Source organism: Prionailurus bengalensis, chromosome B2 (assembly GCF_016509475.1).
Source record: "Prionailurus bengalensis isolate Pbe53 chromosome B2, Fcat_Pben_1.1_paternal_pri, whole genome shotgun sequence".
NCBI lineage: Eukaryota > Metazoa > Chordata > Mammalia > Carnivora > Felidae > Prionailurus > Prionailurus bengalensis.
Window position 1 is genome coordinate 124,849,818 of NC_057349.1, and position 27,141 is coordinate 124,876,958.

Below are 27,141 nucleotides of genomic sequence, written 5' to 3' on the forward strand. Positions count from 1 at the left end.
GTTCCTGCCAGCCCCAGGCTGCGGGGAGGCGCGCCTGGCAGCGCAAGAGGGAGGCTGGGTCCCCCGTGACAGCGCAGACACGCCCCCCTTACACTCATACGCATTCTGAGAGTTGACCGTTTCCCTCCAAAGTCAGAGGATGGCCTGAGCCTAAGACGCAGCATCTGTCTGCGTCACTCTATCTGTGTGAAACTGAAATTTGATTCTTAGATAATTTCAGGGATGGTTTTATGGGTTCCAAGAGACATTATTGAGAACCTGGAGCTCACTCGGATAAATGAGATGAAGCTAAAGCTTCTAAAGTGAACATACCTTCTCTGGCATGGAGTCCCGAGTGTGTCTGAAGATGCCCTGAGGAAATATGTAAAGGACACAGGCAGAGCACGCGTTATTATGGGGTCCTACCAATGAACTGTTTTCGTCCCAAGTTTTGCTAGCCCCTTCTGAGCACCCAAAACTTCTCATTCCTTAGAGGGCTCGGAGCGTTCCTGTTCCTTTATATAGTTAATGTTTGTAATTCCGTGGAGGCATCAACAACCCAGCCTGAGAAGAAAACGGTGGTGGTAGCGTTTGTTCAGTTTAGGAACTGATGAGATGGGAAAAGAGAAATGGAATCTAGAGTGAGCAGGAGCCCTTTCAAAACACTCTGGGCGCTTAGATTGCGGGCCCCTGTTGCAGGCATAAGTTAGAAGATCTTCGATCCTAGGGTTCTATGAACCTACACATAACCGTATTCTTAGGACGAACATAAATTTGGACTTAGCATGAATCTTGCAAGATGCCTCTTTTTCCTCTAAAGTATTTTGAACATAGTACTAAACTTTAGAACCCACAAAAATCATCTTTGACTGGACTTTTGCTAATCTAGTCTAACAGAGACGTATGGTAGTCCTATTCCAGTTTGCTAGGCATTATAGAGACTGATAATTTAACGTGTCTTCATAAGGGGCGCCTCGGTGACTCAGTGGGTTAAGCATCCGACTTTGGCTCAGGTCATGATCTCACGGTTCATGGGTTCAAGCCCCACATCGGGCTCTGCGCTGACAGCTCAGAGCCTGGAGCCCGCTTCAGATTCTGTCTCCCTCTCTGCCCCTCTCCTCCCTTCTCTCTCTCTCTCTCCTCCTCCTCACAAAAATAAATAAAATAAAGTTTCTTCATTATGAGAAGGCAGGAGAGTTTTTAAAAATATGAGGAATAAATAAGATTTTGGTACAGGCATACCTTGGAGATATTGCAGGTTTGGCTCCCGACCCACTGCAATAAAGCAAATATCAAAGCACGTCAAATGAATTTTTTTATTCCCCAGAGCATATAAAAGTTATGTTTACACTATACTGTAGTCTATAGAGTGTACAATAGCATTTTATCTAAAAATATATATACATACCTTAATTTTAAAAATACTTCATTGCTAAAACTCATCTGAGTTTTTAAAACGTCATAATCTTTTTGCTGGTGGAGGGTCTTGCCTCCATGTTGATGGCTGCTGACTCATCGGGGTGGTGGCTGCTGAAGGCTGGGGTGGCTGTGGCACTTTCTTAAAATAAGGCGACAATAAAGGTCGCTGCATTGACTCTTTGACATATTACTTCTCTGTAGCGTGCAATGCTGTTTGATAGCATTGGACCCACACTAGAACTGCTTTCAAAATGGGAATCCATGCACTCATCCATGGCTCCATCAGCTCAGTGTATGTAATCTTCTAAATCCTCTGTTGTCATTTCAATAGTCTTCACCAGGAGTAGATTCCATCTCAAGCAACCACTTTCTTTGCTCATCCATGAGAAGCAACCCCTCATCCATTCAAGTTTGATCATGAGATGGCAGCAATCCAGGCCCATTTTCCGGCTCTGCTTCTGACTCTTCCGCTGTTTCCCCCACACCGTAGTTACTTCCTCCACGGAGTCCTGAACCCCTCAGAGTCCTGCATGAGTGTTGAAATCAAGTTCTTCCACGCTTCCGTTCATGTCGATGTTCTGACCTCTTCCCATGAACCATGAATGTTGTTAACAGTATCAATACTTTCCAGGTCTTCAATCTGCTTTGCCCAGATCCAGCAGAGGAATCACGGTAACAGCTCGAGCCTTATGAAATGCATTTCTTAAATAATGACCTGAAAGTAGAAATGGACTGCAGAATGGCTGTTGTGTTAGCAGGCACGAGAACAGCGTGAATCTCATTGTACATCTGCGTCAGAGCTCGTGGGTGACCAGGTGCATTGTCAACAGGCAGTAATATTTTGAAAGGAATCCTTTTCGCTGAGTAGCAGTTCTCAATAGTAGGTTTAAAGTATTCAGTGAGCCATGGGTAAACATGTGCTGTCATCCAGGTTTTGCTGTTTCATTTATGGAGCACGGAGTAGATACGGCATAATTCTTAAGGGTTCCAGGATTTTGAGAATAGTAAATGAGCAGTGGCTTTAACTTAAAGTCACCAGCTGCATTAGCCCCTAACTAGAGAGTCAGCCGGCCCTTGGAACCCAGGTACTGACTTCCCTCTAGCTATGAAAGTCCTAGATGGCGTCTTTTTCCAACAGAAGGCTGTTTCATCTGCATTGAAAATCTGTTTAGTGTAACCGCCTTCATCACTTATCTCAGCAGATCTTCTGGAAAACTTGCTGCAGCTTCCAATCAATACTTTCGATTAGGGAAACAGCTTCTTTCCTTAAGCCCCATGAACCCACCTCTGCGAGCTTCAAACTTTTCTTCTCCAGCTTCCTCCCCTCTCTCAGCCTTCACAGAATGGAAGAGAGTTAGGGTCTCGCTCTGGATTAGGCTTTGGCTGAAGGGAATGTTGGGGCTGGTTTGATCTTCTATCCAGACCCCTCGAACTTTCTGCTTGTCAGCACTAAGGTTGTTTTTCTTTCTTATCATGTGTGTGTTCACTGGAGTCACACTTTTAATTTCCTTCAGGAACTTTCCCTTTGCGTTCACAGCTTGGCTAACTTAGGCTGGAAGCTAGGCTTTTGTGCCAGTCTCGGCTTCCAACACGCCTCCCTCGCTAAGCATAATCATTCCTGGCTTTTGATTGAAAGTGAGAGACCTGTGACTCTTCCTTTCACTTGAACGCTTAAAGGTCAATGTAGGCTTATTCATTGGCCTAACTTCAATATTGTTGGGTCTCAGGGAATAGGGAGGCCCAAGGAGAGGGATGGGCGAAGGGCTGATCAGTGGGGCAGTCAGAGCACACATGTTTATCAATTAAGTTCACCATCTTATATAGGCACAATTCATGGCACCCAAAACAGTTATAATAGTAATATCACAGATCACCCAAACAAATATAATAATTCAAAAGTTTGAAATATTGTGAGAATTACCAAAATGTGACACAGAGACACAAAGTAAGCAAATGAAAACACAAACAAAAAACCCACTATCTGGGAAGCACAGTAAAAGCAAACTGCAATGAAACGAGTTACGCCTCTAGCCTACAAAAGCTGAAAATCAGGCATTCCTAATGTCAGAGGAGTCTCTGCTATTCCTTGTACGGATGAACTCAAAATGACAATTTCTAGTCGCTACATTCAATTAGTAAAGACAGAGTTATTGCAGCCCAAAGACAGAAAACTCATTCGCACACTGGCAGGGCTTAGCCACACCTGAGAGTTCAGCTGAACCCAGAGGAGAAAGCGGCTAATTCCCCTAAATCCTTTCTCTTAGGCATGGACCAACATGATGCTAACAGTTCTCAACCAGATTCAGATCCTTCCAGACCAGACCTTCACGGCTCTCCAGCCTGCAGTGTTCCCGTGCATCAGCCAGCTGACCTGTCACGTGACCGACATCCGCGTGCGCCAGGCCGTGAGAGAATGGCTGGGCAGAGTGGGCCGGGTCTACGACATCATCGTGTAGACGACTCACTTTGAGGAAGTTCAGTAGCAAGGGTTAGAGAGTGCCTGCCAGTCTGACTGATCGCGTTATCCCCACCACCAGCCCCACCAAAACAAGTGTCTCAGAGAACAATCTGTTGCTCCCTAACACTGGGGCCAACCTGGACACTAACCTTGTATCTGGATCACACAAACGATACTCTGATTTTGCACATTATTGCAGAAGAGTCTCCATTCCTTGATACGTTTCTAAATCTCGATGTTTATTTCCCAGTGCTTTTGCTTGCGATGTTATTCCCAAAAGGATCCCTTTCCAGGACTACCCCTTTGAAAACACTGCATTGACCTATTTGATTTTTTTTTTTAATGGAAATGTTAAGGAAATATCTGCTGGTAAGTCAAGCTGATGTGTAAGCACTCAGGCATCTAGTAAAGACATTCACTGGAGGAAGATTTTCTATTATGATTATGGGCTTATTAGCAGCTGGAAAAACATTCTTGGGGGGTCATAATCAAGAAAGGGATGGCTTCCTCTGTAAAATATCCCAGAACATTTCAAAGTCGTCCCAAACTGTCAAGATTTTCCAGTTGGTATTCACCAACTTCTTCTAAGGTACGTTTGTGCCTTCATTTCCCTATTTCTAAAGGAAGAAAATGCTTTCCTGGCAGGGTTTTAAGTCTACGGGCTGGCAGCCTTTGACACACAGATTGGCTGACACAGATGTTGCCAAGAGACAGACTGACCAGCCACCCTGGCTTCCCATTAGTCTTTGCTTTTGCTCCCAAGGCAAAACAGGAAAGGGAAAGAAAAAATGGTGCCTTAGTTTTTTGTTGCACAGACATTTCTATGCTCCACAGTTACCTGAACATAGGGCAGAACCTTGGGTTTTTAAGGAAACAAAACGTTAAAATGCAACTCATTTTGTATCCGCACCTTCGGAGGAAAGGACTCAGTTCTCCATCCAGTGAGCAGACTTCTCAGGGAACGGGGCAGGAAGTGTGGGGTAGGGAGACAGCTGGAAGGGGTGAGAGAAGAGATTGTGACGAAGTCATTTTAAATCTTAAAATATTATACAAGCATCACATAAAATGAGGGTGTCAGGCATACAAGCTCTGGTCTCAGAAGAAAATAGAACTAAAGGAGAAGGGGACACAGAATGAAATTTAGGAAATGAAGTTTTTCCATTTCAAACACTTCTCCTCTCTGGCAAGTAAATTTACGTATGTCTGGTGTCTTTCCAGGCTGTTATTTTACATGAATATTTCTTTTAGATGTCACTAGGAAATCAATTTGGAAACTTTATCGTATTTACAGTACACTTAATAGTTCTTCAGTTGTAATGATTGAAACTCATCAAGCCCACTCGTGTACATTCTAGAAAGTAGAGTTTGTTGCTAAGACACATTATCATTTTCCCAGCCCCTAAAAACGTGTTCACAATGGAATGTCATTGAAAAATAAAACATCAACTCTTCAGTACAGAAGTAAGGATTTCAAACCAACAACTCTGCTCAGTGCTAGTATTTGTAAACTTCATCTTAACCTGGTAGATATTTACATATTTCTCAAGGAAGACAGAGTTCCCTGACTTATTTAGGCAATCTCAAAGAACCCCATCATTTCGTATGCCATCCAGAGATCACAGCAAAATCCAGAAGGCATTCTTCCAGTTCCACAAAACCCTCTCTTTGCCGTCAGGTTTTACTCATTAGACGACAATTCAAGTGTAAACACAGATCAACTATTTGATCTTAAGCAGTGAATTGTTGGAACAGCAATGTATTTAAGAGTATTCTATACTTTTAAACTTTTGCTATTTTGGAAGTAGAATGGAAAGTCAGATACTTTTCCTTTGTTTTCACAATAACCGCAAAAAGAAACAGAACCACCACGATATACTGCTTTTCTGAGGTTTACTTCCCCTTTGTGAACCCACGAGGACTACAAAATTAACTTGGTGGGGGTGAGGGCCATGGGGTGGAGTGGGGAGGAAGCTTCAGAGAAGCAGAGTGTCAAATCCATGATTATAACATGTTTACATGTAGCAACTTTTTATATAGCATAAAAATTCAAAGCCAGTCTCAATTTAGAATGTCACGTCCCAGAATATGTTAGCTGTTTGGAAATCAGAATTCATTCTCCCATAGACTCTCTCTCCTGAGATCCAAGGCTAGTTTATGAAAATAAATTTACCCCGTACTATGTGCAAACACTGCTCTGAGACTAGGACTCATTATAGGTTCGAAGAGTGAAAAAGTGAGAAAACGTGCATAGCTCTTTACCTACAATTTTGTAAGAGGGTTTTAGCCCTTTCCCATCATCTATTCTATAGCCTACCCCGAGGCCCATATTGGTCTCAGCTCACCTTGATACTTCCCAGAGGTATTTGCTGTTGTCAAGAGGACATCGCCGGAGACAAATAATCTCTAACAAATAGGACTTCAGGTCACAATGACGTCCGTCGACTTCAGGTCACAATGACGTCTGTCTTCTCCAGGAGTGGAGAGGAAAGGGAAATAATTAGGGACCCTCGGTAGATGAGTGGTCCCTCCCCCTGTTTGGCCCCTCACACACTTCCAGTGTCTGGGTTTCTGCCTCTCTCCCTCTCTTCCTTCACTCCATCTCTCCCAAGGTCTCTGAAAGACCAAGGTCAAGACAGCCTTTGTGGCGAAAACAGTCATGACCATGTATTTATTGATCTAAGCAGAATAAGATTTTGCACGTCACTTTCAGTTGCCTGTATTTTCTGCCCAAAGTGTGTTACCCTACGACTGAGACGTACTCTCTTTTTCTAATATTTTGGTAAAGTGTGCATCATGAAAATACCTAGAAAATTTCAAAGTGTTTAGGAATTCCTGGCAGCCAAGTAGACCACACGCATCATCAGATTTCTCCTTGCCATGAGGACATAGGTTTGATGGAGGGCCAGCGTCTCGCCTAGCTCTTGCCTCTCCTGATTAGCTTCTAAAAATGCTTAGGCTGCTTCCTTACACCATGTTGCCATCTCTCCCCTTATGATTATTTTCTAGCCTCCTCCATCAATATACATCTAGGGCACTTTCTACTATCTTTACGCTATGTAATGACCAAGGCAGATGCTAACCTATATAATGGCTCAGATTAAATTATTTTCAAACATGACAGAATATTAACATAATTCAAAAGCACCTTTAAATGGAAACTTCTTGGTACAGTGTCACCAGGCTTTTAGTTCTTGTTTCAAGGTTTATACAGAGCCCGTTGAGACCATCAAGTAGCCTTCACTGTAAGAACGTAATGCAATTATATGACAGAGATCCCTGACTTTACCCAAATACATCACAGGGATGCTTCTGCAAGAAGGTTTTCTTTCTCAGAAAAGAAAATCCATTTGTGTCCGCCCTATCAGACTAAGCAGAGTGAAGACCTTAGTTTGGAGCCGGTAACAATTGCAAGAGGTTACAGATGACAGGGAGGAGGTGACATTTGTTGAATGCCACCGTGACCAGAGACCTGAACCTACATTACCCTTTAGCTCTCACGATAACCTTGTCAAACAGGTTCTGTTTTCCTCATTTTTTTCAGATGAGGACACAGACCCAGAGAGGTTAAGATATTTGCCCAAGATCACCAGTAAATGGCAACGTTGGTTGCAAAAGAGGTGTTCCTGAATTCAAAGGCCATGCTGTGTCTACAATACAATGCTCTAAGGACACAGAGTGAATACATGAGTGTTGCCAGGAATTAAACAGTGAAAATGAGTTGAAAGTATTTAATCGATGTCCCATATCTGCAATCCTAGGAGGATTTTTTCAAATAGGGTTTTAAAAACGTGTTCGTTCATAGAAAGATCATACATAATTTAATGTTTTGGGGTGTTTGAAAATAAAATAAGGTCTGAACTTTAGTCTTAAAGCAGACCCTCAGTGGTAATTTAGAAAACTTGCCAAATTAGCCAGAAGTGATGGAATATTACTATTCGGGGCCAGCTGTTCTGCAGGTGTGCATGGCAGTCTGTGTCCGGAAGGACACGCACGATTGGTAAATTTTTCTCAATTGCCGTTTAATCACTCAGAATCAAGTGCCCTGTAGCCAACAGTGCCTCTCTACTTGCTTCCCTGGGAAGTAGATGGTAGTAAAAGTCATCATCAAAGTTTGAGAATATGCAGAATCCGTTCTAACCAGTTTTCCACTGCACTCTCTGAAAAGGAAGCGACAGGTAGGACAAGATTGTTTAAAGATCCAGGTACTGAGGGCATCAGGTCAATATCCACCATGTGCCATATGCCTCAATATTTCTACATACTCTGCAGACAAGGAAACAGACGTAAGGAAAATCCAACATATGACATTAAGCGGGTGACAGAACTTGGATATGAATGGGTACCACTTAGGTGATCCTGGTGACATTTAGTGTGGCCTTAGAAAAAGCAAGAGACTCTCTTTAAGCACTTTTTATTGGAAATAGGAGCTTGTTATGGGGCAAGATTTAATGAAATCAGTAAAGAACTCATAATTATGCTTCATCAAAAAAAAAACTATGTTCATTCATAGTGGAACAATCTAGAAAATTGTCTCTCTCCTTTTATGAGATCCTCTTCCTCTGCTTATAATGTTTATATTTGATGTGGAAGTAACTAAAATTTTAATACAGAGTTTTGGACTAGAACACCATTTAGATTTCCAAAATACAATCATTGCTTCAGGGAAAACAGACCAAAAAAAAAATTATCCCGGGGGATAATTTATGAGAAGCTCAGTTGAGAACAATATTCAATTTCCTTGTAAACAATGGCACCTCTTACTAATTGAGGAAAATGCAATACAATACCACTAGCACCATATAAAACCTTTCCCCTGTATCTTTGTGTAATAATGCCTGAGGGTTCCAGGGAGGAGAGACTGGCTGACCATCTTAGTAACAAAGTTACAGTCAGCTACTGGTGCATCCCATCCAGGTATGGTCCTTCCAGCTTGTCAACCACCAAGAATTGCTGCGTATGATTAGTTCCTATCCTAAAGTTTTTAGTGGTTGTTGTCTAGTATCTTTTGACTTTGCTCTTAGGTGGTTCTCAAACTTTGGCACACATCAGGATCACCTGGAGGGCTTGTTAAAACCCAGGTCGTTGGGCCCATGCCCACGGTTTCAGATTCAGTAGGTCTGGAAATTTCCATTTCTAGTAAGTCCCCAGGTGAGGTCAGTGCTGCTGGTCTGGGGACCACATTTTGAGAACTGGCTTGAAAAAATTTCCAACTACTGCCTATGAGATCAGCCTGACTTATCAAGCTCTATAGAAACATCGAACTGAATCTTGGGCAGACACCTTGGGATTGGATTCTCTACAGCATTCCTACTCAATCTTCCCAGTTTCTAGGTTTATTATGCCAACAATTAGGTTTTTTTTTTTTACAAGCTAGAAGACAATGAATGTATAAGTTCAATGAAACAGTGAATTCTGTGTAAGCTTCTCGTCTTTGTATTTAGAAACACTGGTTATGGATGATCATTTGTATCATGTTGACCCTTTGACTTGTACTGAGGTGATTTTAAATTTCAATATGTAGTGTTTGAGTTTCTTCTGTCATTACAGTTTTAATGAGACGTTTCCATCTCAACTCCATCACAACTTTGGCTCCTGGCTTCCAGAAGTTTTGAGTAGTTGCTTGCTTGCCAGTAGGTTTCTCTCTCTCATTAGTCACCCAAATATCAACACTTCAAAATGGTATGACACTATTAGATGTAGCTTCATCTTAACTGTCGGGTGTAAATTAACATTTTAATTCTTATGTACCTGTGAAGAGTCTACCAAGTGGCTTCATGGAAATTTGCAAACTGAACAACTCCCTTTTGAGCAGTACATGTGCCTGTTTGAAGGACTTTTTGGTAAGTGTGTTTGTGTTCATACCTGCATACAGTGGAGACCGTACTCATTATCTCATCTTCCAGTGATGGGAGAAATGTTCACGGGCATCAGCAGGCTTTGGGAATACAGTGAAATTATGTTAACTTAAATATAGGTGGGGCCTATGTTTCTTAACACTTCGTCTGATTAGTTCACTTTGGAAATTCTTTTTTCCACCAAAAAAAGAATAATCAGGGAATAATTCAAGAGAGAAAAATTAAGTACCTTAAAATTAGCATCCATGTATAAATTATATTAATTATATCATTCTTATTGATTTCATATTCTCTAAAGCCTTCTGCTTAAATACGCTGACATCATTGAAATTACTTTAGATTGTTGTATGAATAGAAACGACTATATTTACGAGAGTTAGTGAGATCAGAAAGCATATCAAAGGGTTGATGGTATTAAGGAGTCAAGTTCTTGCCTCTGTGGATGGAAATCATTGTTTCAGTTCACGTTTGTTTTCCATAATCTGTTTTGGACACTCTGTGTGCATTTAGTTCTTTTAATAGTCATTGGTTTTCAAATTAAATTTAAAATATTAATCTCTAGGAATAATTTAGTTCCAACTTATTTTACCAACTGGTGCCAAAAAAGGGAGCGGGGGTGGGGGGGGGAAGCTAAAAGCCAACCTTTTGAACTACCACACGAAATGTTTTCTCTTCAAGCTAGGGAATCTCAAGCCCTGACATTACCAGCCACAACAGTCATCCAGGGCTACCCCGTGGTCATGTGCACGCTACTTTGCGTTCCTCCCGTGGAAGTTCTCCCATCTGTATTTTGTTGGAAGTGGTTCTCTGTCATAAAAATCGGTTCCCTGCTGAATAGGCGAAAATGGACAAGGATTAGTGCTTTTGATATTGTGGGTTTCACTTCAGTTGAAGCCATGTGATAGGATATCCAGGTATGGCATGATAGGGGCAGGAGCAGGTACCCAGAGGGAAAGGCTGCTTTCAGTTATTTTTGCTTGTTAATTTGTTTTCAACGGGTGGGTGGGGGTGGCTAAGAAGAAGACATTTATTGCCCTAATCATGCCAAAAGACTATTATTCGAGATTATTTTCCTGCTTTTCTAAGAGAAATAAAATAAATTACATTATAAACAGTTTCCCTGTTATCATTTCCCACTCTAAATAAAGCCAGTGGGTGGTAAGGGTTCTTTTATCCCTTCTTATATTATGCCAAAGAATCGACTTGTTTTCATTAAAAATTATAAACAAATGAAGCTTGGTACAGCCATAATGATTTGAGTCAGTGTACCATTTTATCTATAAAATGCAGAATTCATCCTCGCAATCCCATTCACCAGGAGCCTTGAAGCATTTTGTTTACTCCAAAGGACTTGTCTAGAAGTAGTTTTTATTTTGCCTTCTTAGTTTGGTCATATTTATTAAAAGACACACACACACACACACACACACACACACAACTGAGACTACCCTCCTTTATATGTTGATAAACTGTTTGATTTGATAGAATCTGTCTGTTCATTGTTTATCAGGTCCCTGTAAGCAAGCTTGCAAGTGTATTTTGTGTACATTTTATCGGAGGTGAAAATGAAAATTCTAAAGAGAAAATATTTTAAAAGATATTGTATTTATGTTGCTTGTGTTGTAGAATAAAAATTCAAATGCATTAAAAAAAATCTATGTGGAACAATTTTCTTATCTAAAAAACCTATCAAAATAATTTGTGTAAATATCTTATGTTTACAGAATACTGCCACAAGAACCAGGTTTCTTTTTCCATAGCATTTCATAACTGAAGAGGCCCCTTCCAGTTCCATAACACAGACAAGGTCACTGTTGACAATCTGGTACATACCTAGAAAGTATATCTGAAGAGATACATATATATTACATATATTTTTTCTTCTCTAAAATAAATTCATATTATCAGTAGATATTGATGGAATTTGTCCGCTACAAAAATCACTACCTTTTGTTCACAACAAATCCCTCAATAGGTATATGATTATTGGAAGGTAATATTGAAAAGAAAATACAGCCCCTTTAATGTCATGGTCTTATTAGATTGCAGCTTTAAAACTGTTTCAGGGGCACCTGGGTGGCTCAGTCGGTTGAGCACCCGACTTCAGCTCAGGTCATGATCTAGCAGTTGACCAGTTCGAGCCCCGTGTCGGGCTCTGTGCTGACAGCTCAGAGCCTGGAGCCTGCTTCAGATTCTGTGTCTCCCGCTCTCTCTGCCCCTTCCCCACTCATGCTCTCTGTCTCGCAAAAAATGAATAAACGTTAAAAAAATTTTTTTCTAAACTGTTTCAAAAGCCTACAACAGTATAACCCTAGGAATCATCATGCCCAAATCATGGAAAACTGGCCAATAGAGGGGCAAAAGAAGAACAAGTTGCCAAAGAGACGAAATCTGTGCACGTGACCTTAAACCATGATTCTATCATTCTATCATACACTCTGGTAATCTGACAGTTGCACTGCTAAGTCACCAGGCACTTCCCTCTTATGGATGAAATAAAACTAAAGTAGATACTAACATACTTTACACAAGGACATCACAAACATAAGTGACCAACTGTGTTCACGGATGGAGAAGAACAGCCGAGGTGGCCTTGGCTTTAGCCAGCAAAGCAGAATTCACATCTCGAGCTTTGCCTCTTCCTGGGAGTGGGATAAAGTCCCACTCAAGTGGGACAACACTTGAGTACCGAGCTCAAGGTTCCCACTCCGGAAAATGAATATAAACTCTAACTTCGGGGTTGCTTCAAGAGAACACGAAAGCCCCAGTGCTGCAGTGCTCTGTACACGCTAATGATTAATAAACGCAGTACTGCTATGTGCTGGGGCGGGGAACCATCTCATCAACGGCCCCACTATTTTGCAAGAGAATTTATACTTGAGACCTCGTGCGTACCTATCCTTGACATTCATAGCCATACATGCACTATAATACAGAAAGCTAAGCATTTGTGCCAATCTTGTATGAGGTGGTTGGCCGCTCAGATGCATCTCTCTTTTTAAAAAAATTTTTTTAAATGTTTATTTTTGAGACAGAGAGAGACAGAGCATGAACGGGGGAGGGTCAGAGAGAGAGAGGGAGACACAGAATCCGAAACAGGCTCCAGGCTCTGAGCTGTCAGCACAGAGCCCGACGCGGGGCTCGAACCCACAAACCACGAGATCATGACCTGAGCTGAAGTCAGACGCTTAACCGACTGAGCCACCCAGGCGCCCTGGATGCATCTCTCTTTAACCGAACGTTGGGAAATAAATTCTACATCAATGGCCAGTTCTTCTATGGTTAATGTCTAGTAACGAATATGATACATGCATAAATTTATAGATGTTTCTGTAAAAGTAGAGACTTGATGTGCTTCAACTCTTTGGCTCATGATCAAAACTTGCATAATTTAGCTTTGATAACTCTTTCATCTCACTCATTAAAAAGTTCACTTTCCCATCTGGCCTAAAGGTAGGTTCAATAAACAAGTGAAAATAAAATTGAAACATAATGCAATATTGTGGCTTTCACATCCTGACCGACATTCCTATTATCTCAAGCCTTTGAAAGAATATTCTAAGCATGCTTTTTATCTCTTCCTTGTTTGCTTTTATTTATAGATTCCTAGTTATGGCATTGAGTCATCAGTGCCCTAAGCCTGCCCTGCTGACTTAACCTGGTTGCCCAAGATGTTTTGTTGTCCACGAAACAAACTGTCTGGCTTAATGATCTCATGCACACTGGGAGAGAGTAACAGCATAATTAAATCCCAGAGAAGTTTATAAGCAATTTCTAAATCATCTCTTAAAAAAAAAAAGCGGGGGGCTATTTCAACAAAAGGGATAGAATTCACAACAGTTTAGATCTGGGAACTCAAATAATTGAACTTCAGTTGACACTGACATGGTTTCCTAGTCATCTTTATCGCAATATACTAGTTATTTGCTATATTGAACTACTGTAACAGACAAGTAAATGTAAATGACAAGAGGAAGTAACAGCATTCTCTGCCAGTGTCTCTTGCAGAGAATAACCTTCAGGAAGATAAATTAGAAGGTAAATGCTTTGATGCAGAAGACTACATTAGAACTCAACTTGAAAAGAAATGACTAGTCAAGCTAATTTACCAATTATAAAGGAGAAGATGCTGTTGGCTATATTATAGTTAAAAATTCAATATTGCATCAAATCAGTTACAGATAACCCAATGGGTTTTCCAATACAACGATGGGTTATAAAAGTCACGTTATCCTAAAAGCCTAGAACAGATTTGCTTTTCAAGTGGGAGGAATATATATTATTACAGACCTGTCAGATAAAAACCATTTGGAAATGGAGTACTTGGAAAACTGAGCATCGTTCTAAGCCCTACCAACTGAAAACACTGGCAGTGTTCACCTTAGTACAAATTTAGGGAGTTAAATCTTACATTATTAAATTGGTAAATTTAACTAGCTCTGGGGCACCTGGGTGGCTCAGTTAAGTGATCGACTCTTGCTTTCAGCTCAGGTCATGATCTCCCTGTTTGTGGGTTCAAGCCCTGCATCGGGCTCCACACTGATGGTGCAGAGCCTGCTTGGGATTCTGTCTCCCTCTCTCTCTGCCCCTCCCCTGCTCGTTCTCTCTCTCTCTCTCTCTCTCTCTCTCTCTCTCTCTCTCTCTCAAAATAAATAAATAAACATTGAAAAAAATTTAACTAGTTCTTATTCCTATGGCTGGGGTGGGGAGGGAAGCCTGTAAAAACTTTGGGGATTAGAGCATGGCATAGAGATAAGAACATATCCTCTCAGCAGGTCTCAGCCCCCTGCTATGTGTGGCTGGGGGCTGGGGGCAGGGGAGCTGCTCTGTCCCTTCTCCCCACACCCCTCTGAGCATACCTGTGAACACCTCCTTCCCTTTCACGCCACTCCAAGGAATCCAGTTGTTCCGGTAAGTAACGACTCCTGTGTGCATCCTATGATTATGTTAACTTCTTGCCATTCGATTCCTTCAATTCCAAGAAGTTAACATGATCATAGGATGCACACAGGATTCCTTACTTACCAGAACAACTGGGATTGTGTCTTTCAGGAACTGCTGATTGCCCAACATTTGGGAATGGGCACAGATCTGGATTTATGGGAACAGATCTCTGATCCAAAGATCATAGATGAATGCTACCAGGCTACCTTTCTTCAGTACAAGTTTTCCTCAAAAGCATTAAGTAGAATCCTGTGACTAAAACCGTATTTGAGATATTAATCTATGTTCTTTTCTCCCAGTATCTTCCCTATTCCTTTCTTTCTGTTCAAGTACAAACTTGGCCAGGGATTCATTGTTTCAAGGGAGGTACATAATGGGGCAGAATGACAATGAACTGCCTGTGACATTCTCTGGCTCTTGTATTCCCAAAGCGTAAGCCATACACATACACATACATACACATATGTGTCTACGCACATGGTTGTGGGTTTTTTTTTTTTAAATGAGGGAAGAGTGCCATAGAAAGAGAGAGTGTAGACAAACTCCCTAGGGTAGAAATATAAGGGGAAAGAATTCCTTTGTCTTTGAGTTGAAGTGAATTCCCAGGGCTATCAGAAAGAGAGAGAAGAGGTCCCACAACAGAAAGGCTGCAGGTCAGGGAGGAGTCTTGCAATGACAAGACTGTAAGAACCCAGACAAGACACGCCTGCATGGTGTTCCTTGGCTGCAGGTTGACCAGCTAACCTGGGGAAAAGTCCCAATCCTTCCACGGGGTAGCAGAAAGATCTCCACACCTCATGGTGTGGAAGCAGCACAGCTTCACGTGACAGAATGGAAGCTCAGAATACTTCTTCGTGGGGTCAGAGAAAAATAAAGAAAATCACAATTTGATACGTGAAGTTGCAGGCTGAGATTTAAACCTGCTTTTGTAGTGAATGATCTAAAAATCAAGGTATGTGTAGTTTTGTAAGGCAATGGAATAGCGGGAGGGGGTGAAAACAGTCGCGCCTACAAATGCAAAGCTATTTCCAAGGAAGGGCCAACTGAGCTGACAATTGACGAGACCCCCCCTCCCCCAAGTTCAATACCAGTCGCCCTCAATGTCAAAAAGTTGTCTGCCCCCTTTGGAAGCAAGTCCGCCTCATAAGATCATTTTCCATCAGGCTCCCAAACTCTCTCCCCTTGGATGTTTGAGCTGTTTTGACAAAGTGCAATTTCATTCCTCCCAATGGGCAGGGCTTCAGTTGCTACAGCTAAACCCAATGTCCTCTACCTGATTCTATAGCCTTTCCCCTGCTGGTTTCTGGGTGAACTTCAGTACCTCACCCCCTCTTCTGCCAGCGGCTGCAATAGTCCCACTTCCTGTTTTACCTAACCAGCAAAAGACACCACCTGTTCCATGTGGATTACAGACAAGTGCAGGCTTAGAACTAGCTTCGTTATGTAATCGTGATAAGAAATGTAACAGGACAACCGTTGACAGAGTGACTTCAATCTCTATCAAAAACACATCTCCCCCACCTACAGCCAGTCCTCCTACCCAGGGCCCTTATGCCCCTGAAGTAGCTCCGCTACCCTAGATAGTCACAAGCTGTAATGTCTATAAGACCCATTTGATTGAGTGTTGAGCTTGCAGGTGTCCAGGCCTTGCCTCAGAAACTGCGACCCGGAGAGAAAGATGGAGCTGGGCTCAGGAATCTGCATCGCGACAAGCTTCCCAAAGTACTGTGATACAACCGGGGGATCACTCTTTGAAAACTATTCTAAGAAGCTCAGTCTTCTTCTAAGACCCTTATTCGAAGAATCTGGTTCTAAGAATCTGATGTATAATCAACCTGACCTAAAATTAAAAGCTGCAAGTCTGGTCTCTAAATACAAGAGTTGTGGGGCGCCTGGGTGGCTCAGTCGGTTGAGCGGCCCACTTCGGCCCAGGTCATGATCTCGCGGTCCGTGGGTTCGAGCCCCGCGTCCGGCTCTGTGCTGACAGCTCGGAGCCTGGAGCCTGTTTCAGATTCTGTGTCTCCCTCTCTTTCTGACCCTCCCCTGTTCATGCTCTGTCTCTCTCTGTCTCAAAAATAAACATTAAAAAAAATTAAAAAAAAATAATACATACATACATACATACATACATACAAGAGTTGAGGCGGAAGCCCAAAAATACTGCAGTTGTTCAAGACTCCATCTTCCAGGGAGCTTCACTTCACTTTAGGTTATTTTGAGAGAGAAAGAGCACGCACGCAAGTAGGGGAGGGGCAGCGAGCGAGGGGGAGAGAATCCCAAGCAGTCTCCACCCGGCGTCCATCACAGGGCTCCGTCCCACAAACCTTGAGACCATGACCTGAGCCGAAATCAAGAATCAGATACTTAACCAACTGAGCCACCCAAGCGCCCCAATAGCTTCACTTTAGGTCAGAGGTTTGTAACTTGAGACTCACATAGAATTAAGGGGTCTGTGAACAAGGAAGGGAAAAATTACGGCGTTATTTTCACTGACCTCTGACTGAAATGTAACGTGTCCTTCCATTTTGAACACAGGCATAAAACCACCGTGATAACCGTCACGGATCTTTCCCGATTGCAGACCCCTCAAAATTCCCATACTTGGGAAGCACTAAAGCTGCTATTCGATCTCGTCATTGAATGTGTTAATGGAGAAGAATACATGTGTATTACGGTTTCAAAGCTGAATATTTTGATACCTACATTGGTTTTGTTTTCTTTGTAATAAAGTGCACCTTACCACATGCATTTAAAGGTGTTTAAAATATCTTAAATTATCCTGAAAAAGGATTCACAGACTTCCCCCAAAGTGCAAGAGTCTGTGCCATAATAATCAGTTAAAGAAATTCTGTCCAGGCTTATCGTAAGGGAAGATGGCTGTAAATCTGGGGTAAACTCATCAAAGGTTTGGGACAAAAGCATTTTCTCTCTCGTGTCACCTTCTCTTCTAGTCCTAGAATCAGCACTGTTTTGTCAGCAAATGACATCTGAGTCTCATGCCTTCCTCAGCCACGTGACAGGCTGGTAAAGTGATTGCCAATGTCCCTTAAAACAAAAAAAATCCATTTTTCTGACCAAAAATTCTAACAGCAAGACAGTTCCTATAAATTCTCACAAAGGCTCCTGCTTTGGAGGCATTCAAATGAGGACAGTGCACAGATTTTCTTTTCCTACTAAGAAATGACTCCCTGCTCTAGAGTAAAGCTTACTAAAAATACAGTTCTGTATGTATTCATGAATTTTATACACTTTTTTAAAATTCCAATTGATTTGAATTTTTAAAGCACTGCAGGAGAAAACAGAGTGGCCTAAAACTCTCTACTTGCATTGTGCAAAATGGAAAAATGCAATGTTCTTATGTCAGGATTGGCCCTTTAAATTAAAAAAACAAAACAAAACAAAAAACTAGTTTCATGTAAATTGTAAAACCTGTTTTGAATTGGTAATGTTTCAAAACTAAAAACAGAGCCAACAATGTTTAAAGATGAAATGGGTAAAATAGCACATCAAAAGAATTAACTTTAAGCTGTTATTTAGGGGCATCTGGGTGGCTCAGTCGGTTAAGCATCCAGCTTCGGCTCAGGTCATGATCTCACAGCTAGTGAGTTCGAGCCCCGTGTCAGACTCCTTGCTGACAGCTTGGAGCCTGCTTAGGCTTCTCTCTCTCCCTCTCTCTCTACCCCTCCCCAGCTCACGTGTTGGCATTAGCTCTCTCTCAAAAACAAATATTTTTTTTTAAGTTATAAAAAAATTCTTATTTAGATTCAGCTTCCTATTAATGAATATACCAACACTCCAGATGTCTGGAATGAATCTGACTACTAAATACTAAAGTCATATTTATTCTAAAATATTCAAGAACTAATATTGGCAATGATTTGACTAAGGAAATCTGATGGATAAATGGTCAAAGGCATTTATTAATACAATCTCACATTATCAGCCAGCAGACTATGAAATAAATTGAGGCGAATTTTACCTATAACACCTACAATGGAGCAACTAGACTATTTAATCATTTCTTCATTGTTTTCATTTTTAAAATGAGTTTAGAGATGACTAAAGTAACCATTTTACTAAAGAAAGGCAAGACTGAGAGGGTGGGCTTTTCAACGAAACAGGAGTGTCTGAGAATCCACATTTAATATGTCATAGAAAAAGTATTTCCCCTCGGAATGGAGCATCAGATTGTAGAAAACCCGAATAGACTCCAAGTCCTACCCTCGCTCTCTCAAGACTCAGAACCGTGCTAGACAATTTACATACAACTGTCCCCAGAAACCCTCCATAGGGTAAGAGTCTCAGATACATTTTACAGACGGGGAAAGCAAAGGCTCCAAGAAGTGAAATGGGAAATTCCTGAAGGTCACATGACTAGCAACTGGCAGAACCCGGATTCAAACTGAAATCAGTCTGACCACAGAGCTGTGTTTTCTCCATTAGAACATGATACCTTGAGGTAAATACGTAAATGAAATTAACAGCCTGGATGAAACTTTGCCCAGTGCAACATCTCCAACCTCAGTCAGTTAAAATCACCCTCAAACTTAAATTCCCACATTTTTTCTTAATCAGAACTCTCAAAATAATTGTGTTACATTAGTCCTCACAGTGAGAGTCAGGCTGGTATCATGACCATGGAAAATGCAGACTAAATTCATCTGCTGTAAGAATAAGTAGCATGAAACTCAACTGATGGCTATATCCAACTCAACAATCTAGCATTCCAAAGGATATCTTGAGAGAGCTAATACTCATGACAAACTTAAAGGGCATTTGAAATACACACCATTTTTAGAATTTCTAATTTTATGCCTGCATTAGGTTATGCTGTTGAGAAGCCACACATCCAAACCAAATCATCTCAGCTTCCCGTAGAAATGCTTCCACGAATTAAGATTTAATGTTACGTCCTTGGCGTTTAAAGAAGGTCGATGTAAAAATTGCCAAATTTGTCTTTCGTAAATCTATATTAATCGTAGGTGCCTATTACAGCACTCATGTGTTTTCTTATATAAGAAGCCATGAGGCCAATTCTTCCAGAATTCAAAGCCAAGGTCCTTGATAATAATTATTTGATCTTTATACCAGATACTAACTTACCTATTTTTGCCATAGCTTCCAGGAAACTCAGAGCTTCAGTCAGGCTGAAGAAGAGCGTTGAGGACTGAGAGGTACGCAAGCCACAAGCACCGTGCCACTTCCTGCGTCCCTTGACTCTCCTTATTCACTCATCACAACAATTAGACTAGGAAAACTCAGTTCATGTCATCTAATGGGAGGAAAGTGCACGGAGATCACTTTCCTAAGGCGGCTCAGCTAGAAAACAGTCAGCATTGAAGTCCAGGTCTGAGTCAAAGTTCAAGTCTTCCACCAGGTGGAAAGAAATTTCACCCCCTAGAAGCACCCACTCCCTTGCGTTTTAGTTTTCTATTGTTTTTATTCATGAACAACCTAAAAACATTTTTGTGAGTTATATATAAGTCACGTGTAAATAAAATATCCCCTCAGGAAAAACACTGACCTAACTAACACTGTGATATAACCAGGATAAACAGGTTACAGGTTCTCTTAGCCACACCAGACGCACAGAGTTTCAGGTCCTTACTAGCCAGATACTGATCAGTGGCAAAACTCAGTGGTATAACCCACAGAATCTGAATAGGGTAGCCCTCAATCCCACTTGGGTCCCTTAACATCCATGGGGACAGGGAGGAACTATGGTTTACCAGTCTCTCCTTAGATCACGTTCTCATCTAAAGAGTTGAGAGTGAGAATGGGAACAGAAAGATGGCAGAGTAGTAGGACCGTGAGCTCACCTCATCCCATGAATACACTGAGAGGTCAGCTACATATATGCACCTAACTCTAAAAATGCCATGAAGACCAGCAAAATAGACCTTAGACAGTTGATCAACTGTAGAGAGAAGGCTACATTGGAAAGGGTAGGAGGGGTGGAGACATGGTCTGGTCTGGAACCAAACCCACAGTGAGACTAACCACAAACAAAAGGAGCTCCACCAGCACCAAGAAGTGAGATCAGACCCCATACCAGGGACCCCGGCACTGGAGATCCTCACTGGGAAGAGGAGTCCCCATGACACCTGATTTCGAAAATCAGTGGGCTTACTCTGGGAGAGCCAGAGGGCAATAGGAAACTGAGTACCCACCCTTACGAGCCCACATACTAAGTAATGTGGCCAGAGACTCAGCACAGAAGCAGCAGTTTTGAAAAGTGCCTGGGGGGTGTACCTGAAGGAGATTTCCCCAGGAACAGAAATGCTGGCAGGGGCCCTTTCTCCTCCCCTCTCCCAGCCTGGATAGCCGGAGGCTTGTGGGAGCCAATGCTAACACCCCCCCCCACCTATCTTAGTAGCACCTCATGCCCCATCTCCACAGTCCCCTGCCCACTTCATGCAACCTGTTGGCCTTGGCAGGCATACCAAGCGTGGAGCCTGCTTGGGATATTCTCTCTCTCTCTCTCTCTCTCTCTCTCTCTCTCTTTCTCTCTCAAAATAAACATACATTTCAAAAATAACAACAACAAAGCAGCTCCTGCTCTGCCATACCCTCTAAGCAGCCTGGCCAAAACCCACACCACTCCAAAGTGACTTCTACCCTGGGGAGAGGGGCAGATAACCCCACACACCGGTGACGCCCACAGCTCCAACAGCCCAGGCCCTTAGCTAGCTGCCCAGGGAGCAAGCCCTGCCATTCTGTGCACCCACAACTCTGGCAGAGAAGCTAGTTGCAAACACCAAGGATGACTGTTGGTCCCACTCACCAAGGAGCCCCCTGGTGGCCTCAGACAGGCCTCTCCACAGCAGGGGAACCAAACCCTACCCGGTGTGCTCACAGCAGGCAAAGTGGGTCACTGCACCCAGCTGGGCAGAAAGCAGTTGGGATTCAGCCACAGGAGCAGCCCATGCAGAGGACACCCCCAAAGCACATGGTCCAGGGACCAGGGCGGATTGCACTACAGGACACTGCAGGATCTCTTGTATCCAAGGCCACCACTTTCAAGACCGGGAGCTATGGCTGACCTACCTAACACACAGAAACGAACACAGAGAGGTAGACAAAATGAGAAGACAGAAGACTATGTCCCAAATGAAAGAACAAGACAAAAATCACAAAGAGCTAAATGAAATAAACAATATGCTTGATAAGGCATTCAGAGTTAAAATATATATATATATATATATATATATATATATATATATATATATATATATAATAAAAATATTATAGATATAATTTTACAAAAGAATTCAAAGTAATAGTCATAAAGATATTCCCTGGACTTAAAAAAAGACCAGATGAACTCAATGAGTACTCCAACAAAGAACTCAAAACATGAGTGGCCCCGGGTGGCTCAGTTGGTTAAGCATCTGACTTTGGCTCAGGTCATGATCTCACAGCTCATGAGTTCAAGCCCCATGATGGGCTCTGTGCTGACAGCACAGAGCCTGGAGCCTACTTCAGATTCTGTGTCTAACTGTTTCTGCCCCTCTCCTGCTCATGCTTGTGCTCACTCTCTCTCTCTCAAAAATAAATAAACATTAAAAAAAATTTTGTAAAGAAACTGAAAATGTGAAAAAGAACAAGTCAGAGATGAAAAATTCAGTAACTGAAATTCTAAAATACACTAAAGGGAATCAACAGCAAATTAGAGGATATAGAAGAATGAATCAGTGATCTGGAAGATAGGGTAATGGAAAGTAACCAAACTGAAGAGAAAAAAAAAAAGAATAAAAATGAGAATTAAAAAAAAAAATGAAACCATAAAATTCCTATAAGAAAACATAGGCAATAATCTCTTGGGCATCATCCTTAGCAATGTACTTATGGATAGGTCTCTTCAGGCAAGGGAAATAAAAGCAAAATAAACTATTGGGACTACACTGAAGTAAAAAGTTTTTGAACAGCAAAAGAAACTATCAACAAAACTAAAACCTAGTGAATGGGAAAAGATATTTGCAACTGGCATATCCAAGAAGAGGGTTAATATCCAAAATATGTAAATGTATACAGCTCAACACCAAAAAACAATCCAATTAAAAAACAGGCAGAAGACCTGGATCTTTCCAAAGAAGACATACAGATGGCAAACAGATACACAAAAAAAGACGTTCAACATCACTAATGGTCAGAAAAATGCAAATCAAAACCACAATGAGATCTCACCTCACTCCAGTCAGAAGGGTGTCAAAAAGGCAGGAAATAACAAGTATTGACAAGGATGTGGGGGAAAGGGAAATTTTGTGCACTGTTGCTGGGAACATAAACCAATTTACATTGGTGCAGCCACTGTGGAACATAGTATGGAGGCTCCTCAAAAAATTTAAAATAGAAATATCATATGATCCAGTAATTTCACCACTGGGCATTTATCCAGGGAATACAAAAACACTAATTTGAAAAGATACGAGCACCCCTAGACTAGGTGCAAAATTATTTACAGTATCCAAGATATGGAAACAACCCAAATGTCCATAAATGAATGGATGGATAAAGAAGATTTGGTACTGGGGAGCCTGGGTGGCTCAGTCGGTTGGGCATCTGACTTCAGCTCAGGCCATGATCTCACAGCTTGTGGGCTCAAGCCCCACATCAGTCTCTGTGCTGACAGCTCAGCACCTGGAGCCTGCCTTGGATTTTGTGTCTCCCTCTTCCTCTGCCCCTGCCGTGCTTATGTTCTCTCTCTCTCTCTCTCTCTCAAAAATAAATAAATAAACTTCAAAGAAGAAGAAGAAGAAGAAGAAGAAGAAGAAGAAGAAGAAGAAGAAGATGATTTAGTATACATATACAATGGAATATTATACAGCCATAAAAAAGAATGAGGCCTTTTGATCTGTGACAACATGAATGGACCTAGAGGGTATAATGCTAAGTGAAATTAGACAGAGAAAGACAAATACCATATCATTTAAGTTATATGTAGAATCTAAAAAACAAAACAAAGGCAAAAAAATAGACTCTTAAATACAGAGAACATACTGGTGGTTGCCAGAGAGGGCATGGGGGAGGGGATGGGTGAAGTAGACAAAGGGTATTAAGAGGTACAAACTTCCAGTTGTAAAATAAGAGAGATGTAAAGTACAATATAGGAAACATAGTGCATAATATTGTAATAATGTTGTATAACAGATGGTGGCTACACTTACTGTAGTGAACACTGAGTAATGTAGGTATAGATTGTCAAATCAATACGTTATATACCTGAAACTAACAGAGCATTGTATGTTAATTATGCTTCAATTAAAAAAAACAAAACAAAACAAGGACTTGAGACCAAGAAGAGGATTTTGACCAAAGAGCTCTCAGAGTTAAATTTCTAAGTTTATAATTCTCCTTTAATAACTGAAATAGCATTTCTTATCATCATAGTAGCTAACATTGAGAACTTATTAAGTGCACAGCATTTTACATGGATTATTTCATACAGACCTCGGGACAGTTTTGATCTAGTCGTTATCCATATTTTACAGAAGAGAACCTGAAGCTTCAAGAAATTATCTAACTCATCGAAAGCCATTTCTGTTTAAATAGAAGTGGAATTCAAAGCAATCTGGCCCCAGAACTTACGCCTTTTAGTGCTGGTCTATTGGCCTGTTCAAAAACTCATCAGAGCAAAATAACCTAAAAAGTTATAAAGCTTATCAAATAACTGTACCCAAGTAGCACTTATATGTATGTTTAATATTAATCTAGAATAGGTAAAATTCAATGAGATATAGTAATTGAACGTTTAATTCTCAGAATAGCACTAGAGAGTCCAAATATTTTCCAAAACAGCAACAAATTAAAGTTTTCTATTTGTCTATTTTATGCTCAGACCTCAAATCTAATTTTATTTTTTTTAATCTTTTTATTTTTGAGAGAGAGAGAGAGAGAGTATGTGAGCAGGGGAGGAACAGAGAGAGAAGGAGACACAGAATCCCAAGCAGGCTCCAGGCTCCGAGCTGTCAGCACAGAGCCCAACATGGGGCTCAAACCCACGGACTGCGAGATCATGACCTGAGCCAAAATCGGTCGCTCAACCAACTGAGCCGCCCGGGCGCCGCTCAAATCGAATTTGAAAAAAATGAGTTATTACTATACACTAAATGTTTGTTTCCCCCCAAAAATGCATATGCTGAAATCTAATCCCCAATGTGATGGTATTAGGAGGTGGGGGGAGGGTCTTTCAGAGATGACTAGGTTATGAGGGTAGAGCCCACATGAATAGGATTAGTGCCCTATGACAGAGACCCCAACAGCTCCCTTCTTGTGAGAACACAAGATGTCCATCTATGAACCAGGACGTGCCTTCTCACCAGACACTGAATCTGCCAGTTCCTGATCTTGGACCTTCTAGCCTCCGGAGCTGTGAGAAATAAATGTCTGGGGTTCATAAGCCACAGAGTCGATGGCATTTTGTCCTAGCAGCCCAAACAGACTGGGACAGTTATCTTCTAGGATTACACGTGCACTGCATTCGATCCAGCTACCGTGGTGATCTAGAACTTCTCTATTATCAATAAACTCCCCTTCTTCGCCAGTTTTTTCGGGGCAACTCCCTCTACTTCCTTACCTTAAATAAAAATGAGTTTTCCCCTGATAATTCCACATTCCTTGAAACTTTGTAGGAGTCTGGCTGGAAGAAGTATAGGAAACCTCCAGGCTCCCACCCTGTTTACAGACCACCACTGTGGCTCTTGTATCCATTTTGTTCTCCACTTTGTTTTTACCCACTTCGTTCTTGAGGCCACAGCCAACTTTTTTTCCTCCCCTCATTTAATATTTATTCCATTTTCTGTCCTGGAATGATTGGACACGTGAACAGCAACTGAATTGTGATCTAATCCTCATGCTCCAGTCCGTGGCAATGGAAGAATCCAGAGAACATTCCCCCAAGGTCAGGTTCAGTTCGGGTCATACTGATACCCAGTCAGGCACTGTCTACCAGTCTCTCCCCATGAAAGCAATTATTTGGATAAATTCCGTTGCCTGTGCCCAAATATGGACCCCCAATCTCATGCAGGAATAAAGAACTGAAGTTTCCAACTGTATGCAGAAAATACCCTCAAATGTGAGGGGCGAATGATGCTGTCACCAACTACCACTGTTTTGCTAAACGGAAACATCCCAGACGGAAATTCCTACACCACTGCCAATTCCCAGCAGTTCAGGACTCCACTAGAGTGCAGGTGATCTCCCGGCACAAAGAGAGGGTCTACCCTAGAAAGCAGAAACTACTTAAAAATCCCCTAACCTGCAGTGTTCCAACTTTAAGATGTTTTCATCCAACCTTCATATTCGTTTGAAAAAGTACACGCATACAATCGGATACAATCACATACAAACACATCAGAAATAAGAGATCTTAAATTTTTAAGTTGATAGAATTAGTAGACATGTTAATTTTCTTCTATGTTTAATTTTCTATTCCTTGGGTACTGATTACTCTGAATCGGGGGCGGGGAGGGGGTGGGGGAAATGTCTTTGAAAGGGAAAGACTTACTGTGCACAAATAAAAAGTCCACAGAAAGGAAAGGATAAAGTATCTTAAAGCCTCCCTTATATTCATTTCCACTGCAACTGAACTTTCCTTTGACCCACACGTCCCAACAGTCTCTCCAGTACTCTCCCTAACTCCAGACTTTCCCCTCTCCATTAGTTTTCCATCTGCGCTGAAACCAGGGGAATTTGTTTGTGTATCTTTTTCCCTCCTTTAAAATTTAAAGTCATGTATTTATCCGTTTGGTGTAGGCAGAACAGAGCTCTCATATGACTATCATTAGAATACAGTTAACATGTATACTGGTGGCACTGAGGTCTCCACATAATTGGTTTTTGCCCTTTCCTGGCCTTTTGTTGGCAGGCTCTGGAAATTCACACGGCTCCTCCTTGGTCCCAATCTTCATTCTTTGATACTTAGAGAGACTATCATTCTCCATTCAATCACTAAGGTTCTGCTGAGCATCCACCATGTGCTGAGCACCAGGATACAGCCTAGATACACAGCAGTGCACAAGAAAGACCCCCTCCTGCCTTCATGAAGCTCCCACTCACAGCTTCCACTTTTCCAAAAATTCCTGCAAGCTGCCAACCTATCCATACGACTCCAGGTACACCTCATATACTGTGCATTCTTATAGCATTCTAAACAAAATTTCGTTGTATAGATATCTAGGTTACATACAGTGAAATCTACCAGTTTTAAGTGTGAACTTTGGTAAGTGTGACAAATATAAAGCTGTGCAGCCAACGTATCAGTCAAGGTAGATGACACTTTCACTACCCGAACCATATCCTTAAGCGAGTCACCCCCCCCATCCAACCTGCCCTTTGGCAACCACTGCTTTGTTTTCTGTCTTTGTGGTATTTTTCCCCTAGAATTTCATATAAATATATGATGTATGATGCATACAGTATAATTTCATATAAACATATGATGTACGATGCATACAGTATATATTCTTTTGTATATGGCTTTTTATT

The 27,141-nt window shown here is 41.5% G+C and overlaps 2 protein-coding genes across 3 annotated transcripts in view; both read left to right on the top strand.

Annotated features, from left to right (window-relative positions):
- Positions 1–11,376, top strand: part of ARFGEF3 (ARFGEF family member 3) — a 187,922-nt gene extending 176,546 nt beyond the window's left edge. For both annotated transcript variants that reach the window (XM_043592445.1, XM_043592446.1), the window contains one exon: positions 3,663–11,376. In XM_043592445.1, coding sequence (XP_043448380.1) covers positions 3,663–3,854 — 192 coding nt within the window. In that variant the 3' untranslated portion in view covers positions 3,855–11,376. The remainder of the gene's footprint in view (positions 1–3,662) is intronic.
- SMIM28 (small integral membrane protein 28) overlaps positions 7,777–27,141 on the top strand; it is a 45,471-nt gene continuing 26,106 nt past the window's right edge. The window contains exon 1 of the mRNA XM_043593197.1: positions 7,777–7,853. Coding sequence (XP_043449132.1) covers positions 7,777–7,853 — 77 coding nt within the window. The remainder of the gene's footprint in view (positions 7,854–27,141) is intronic.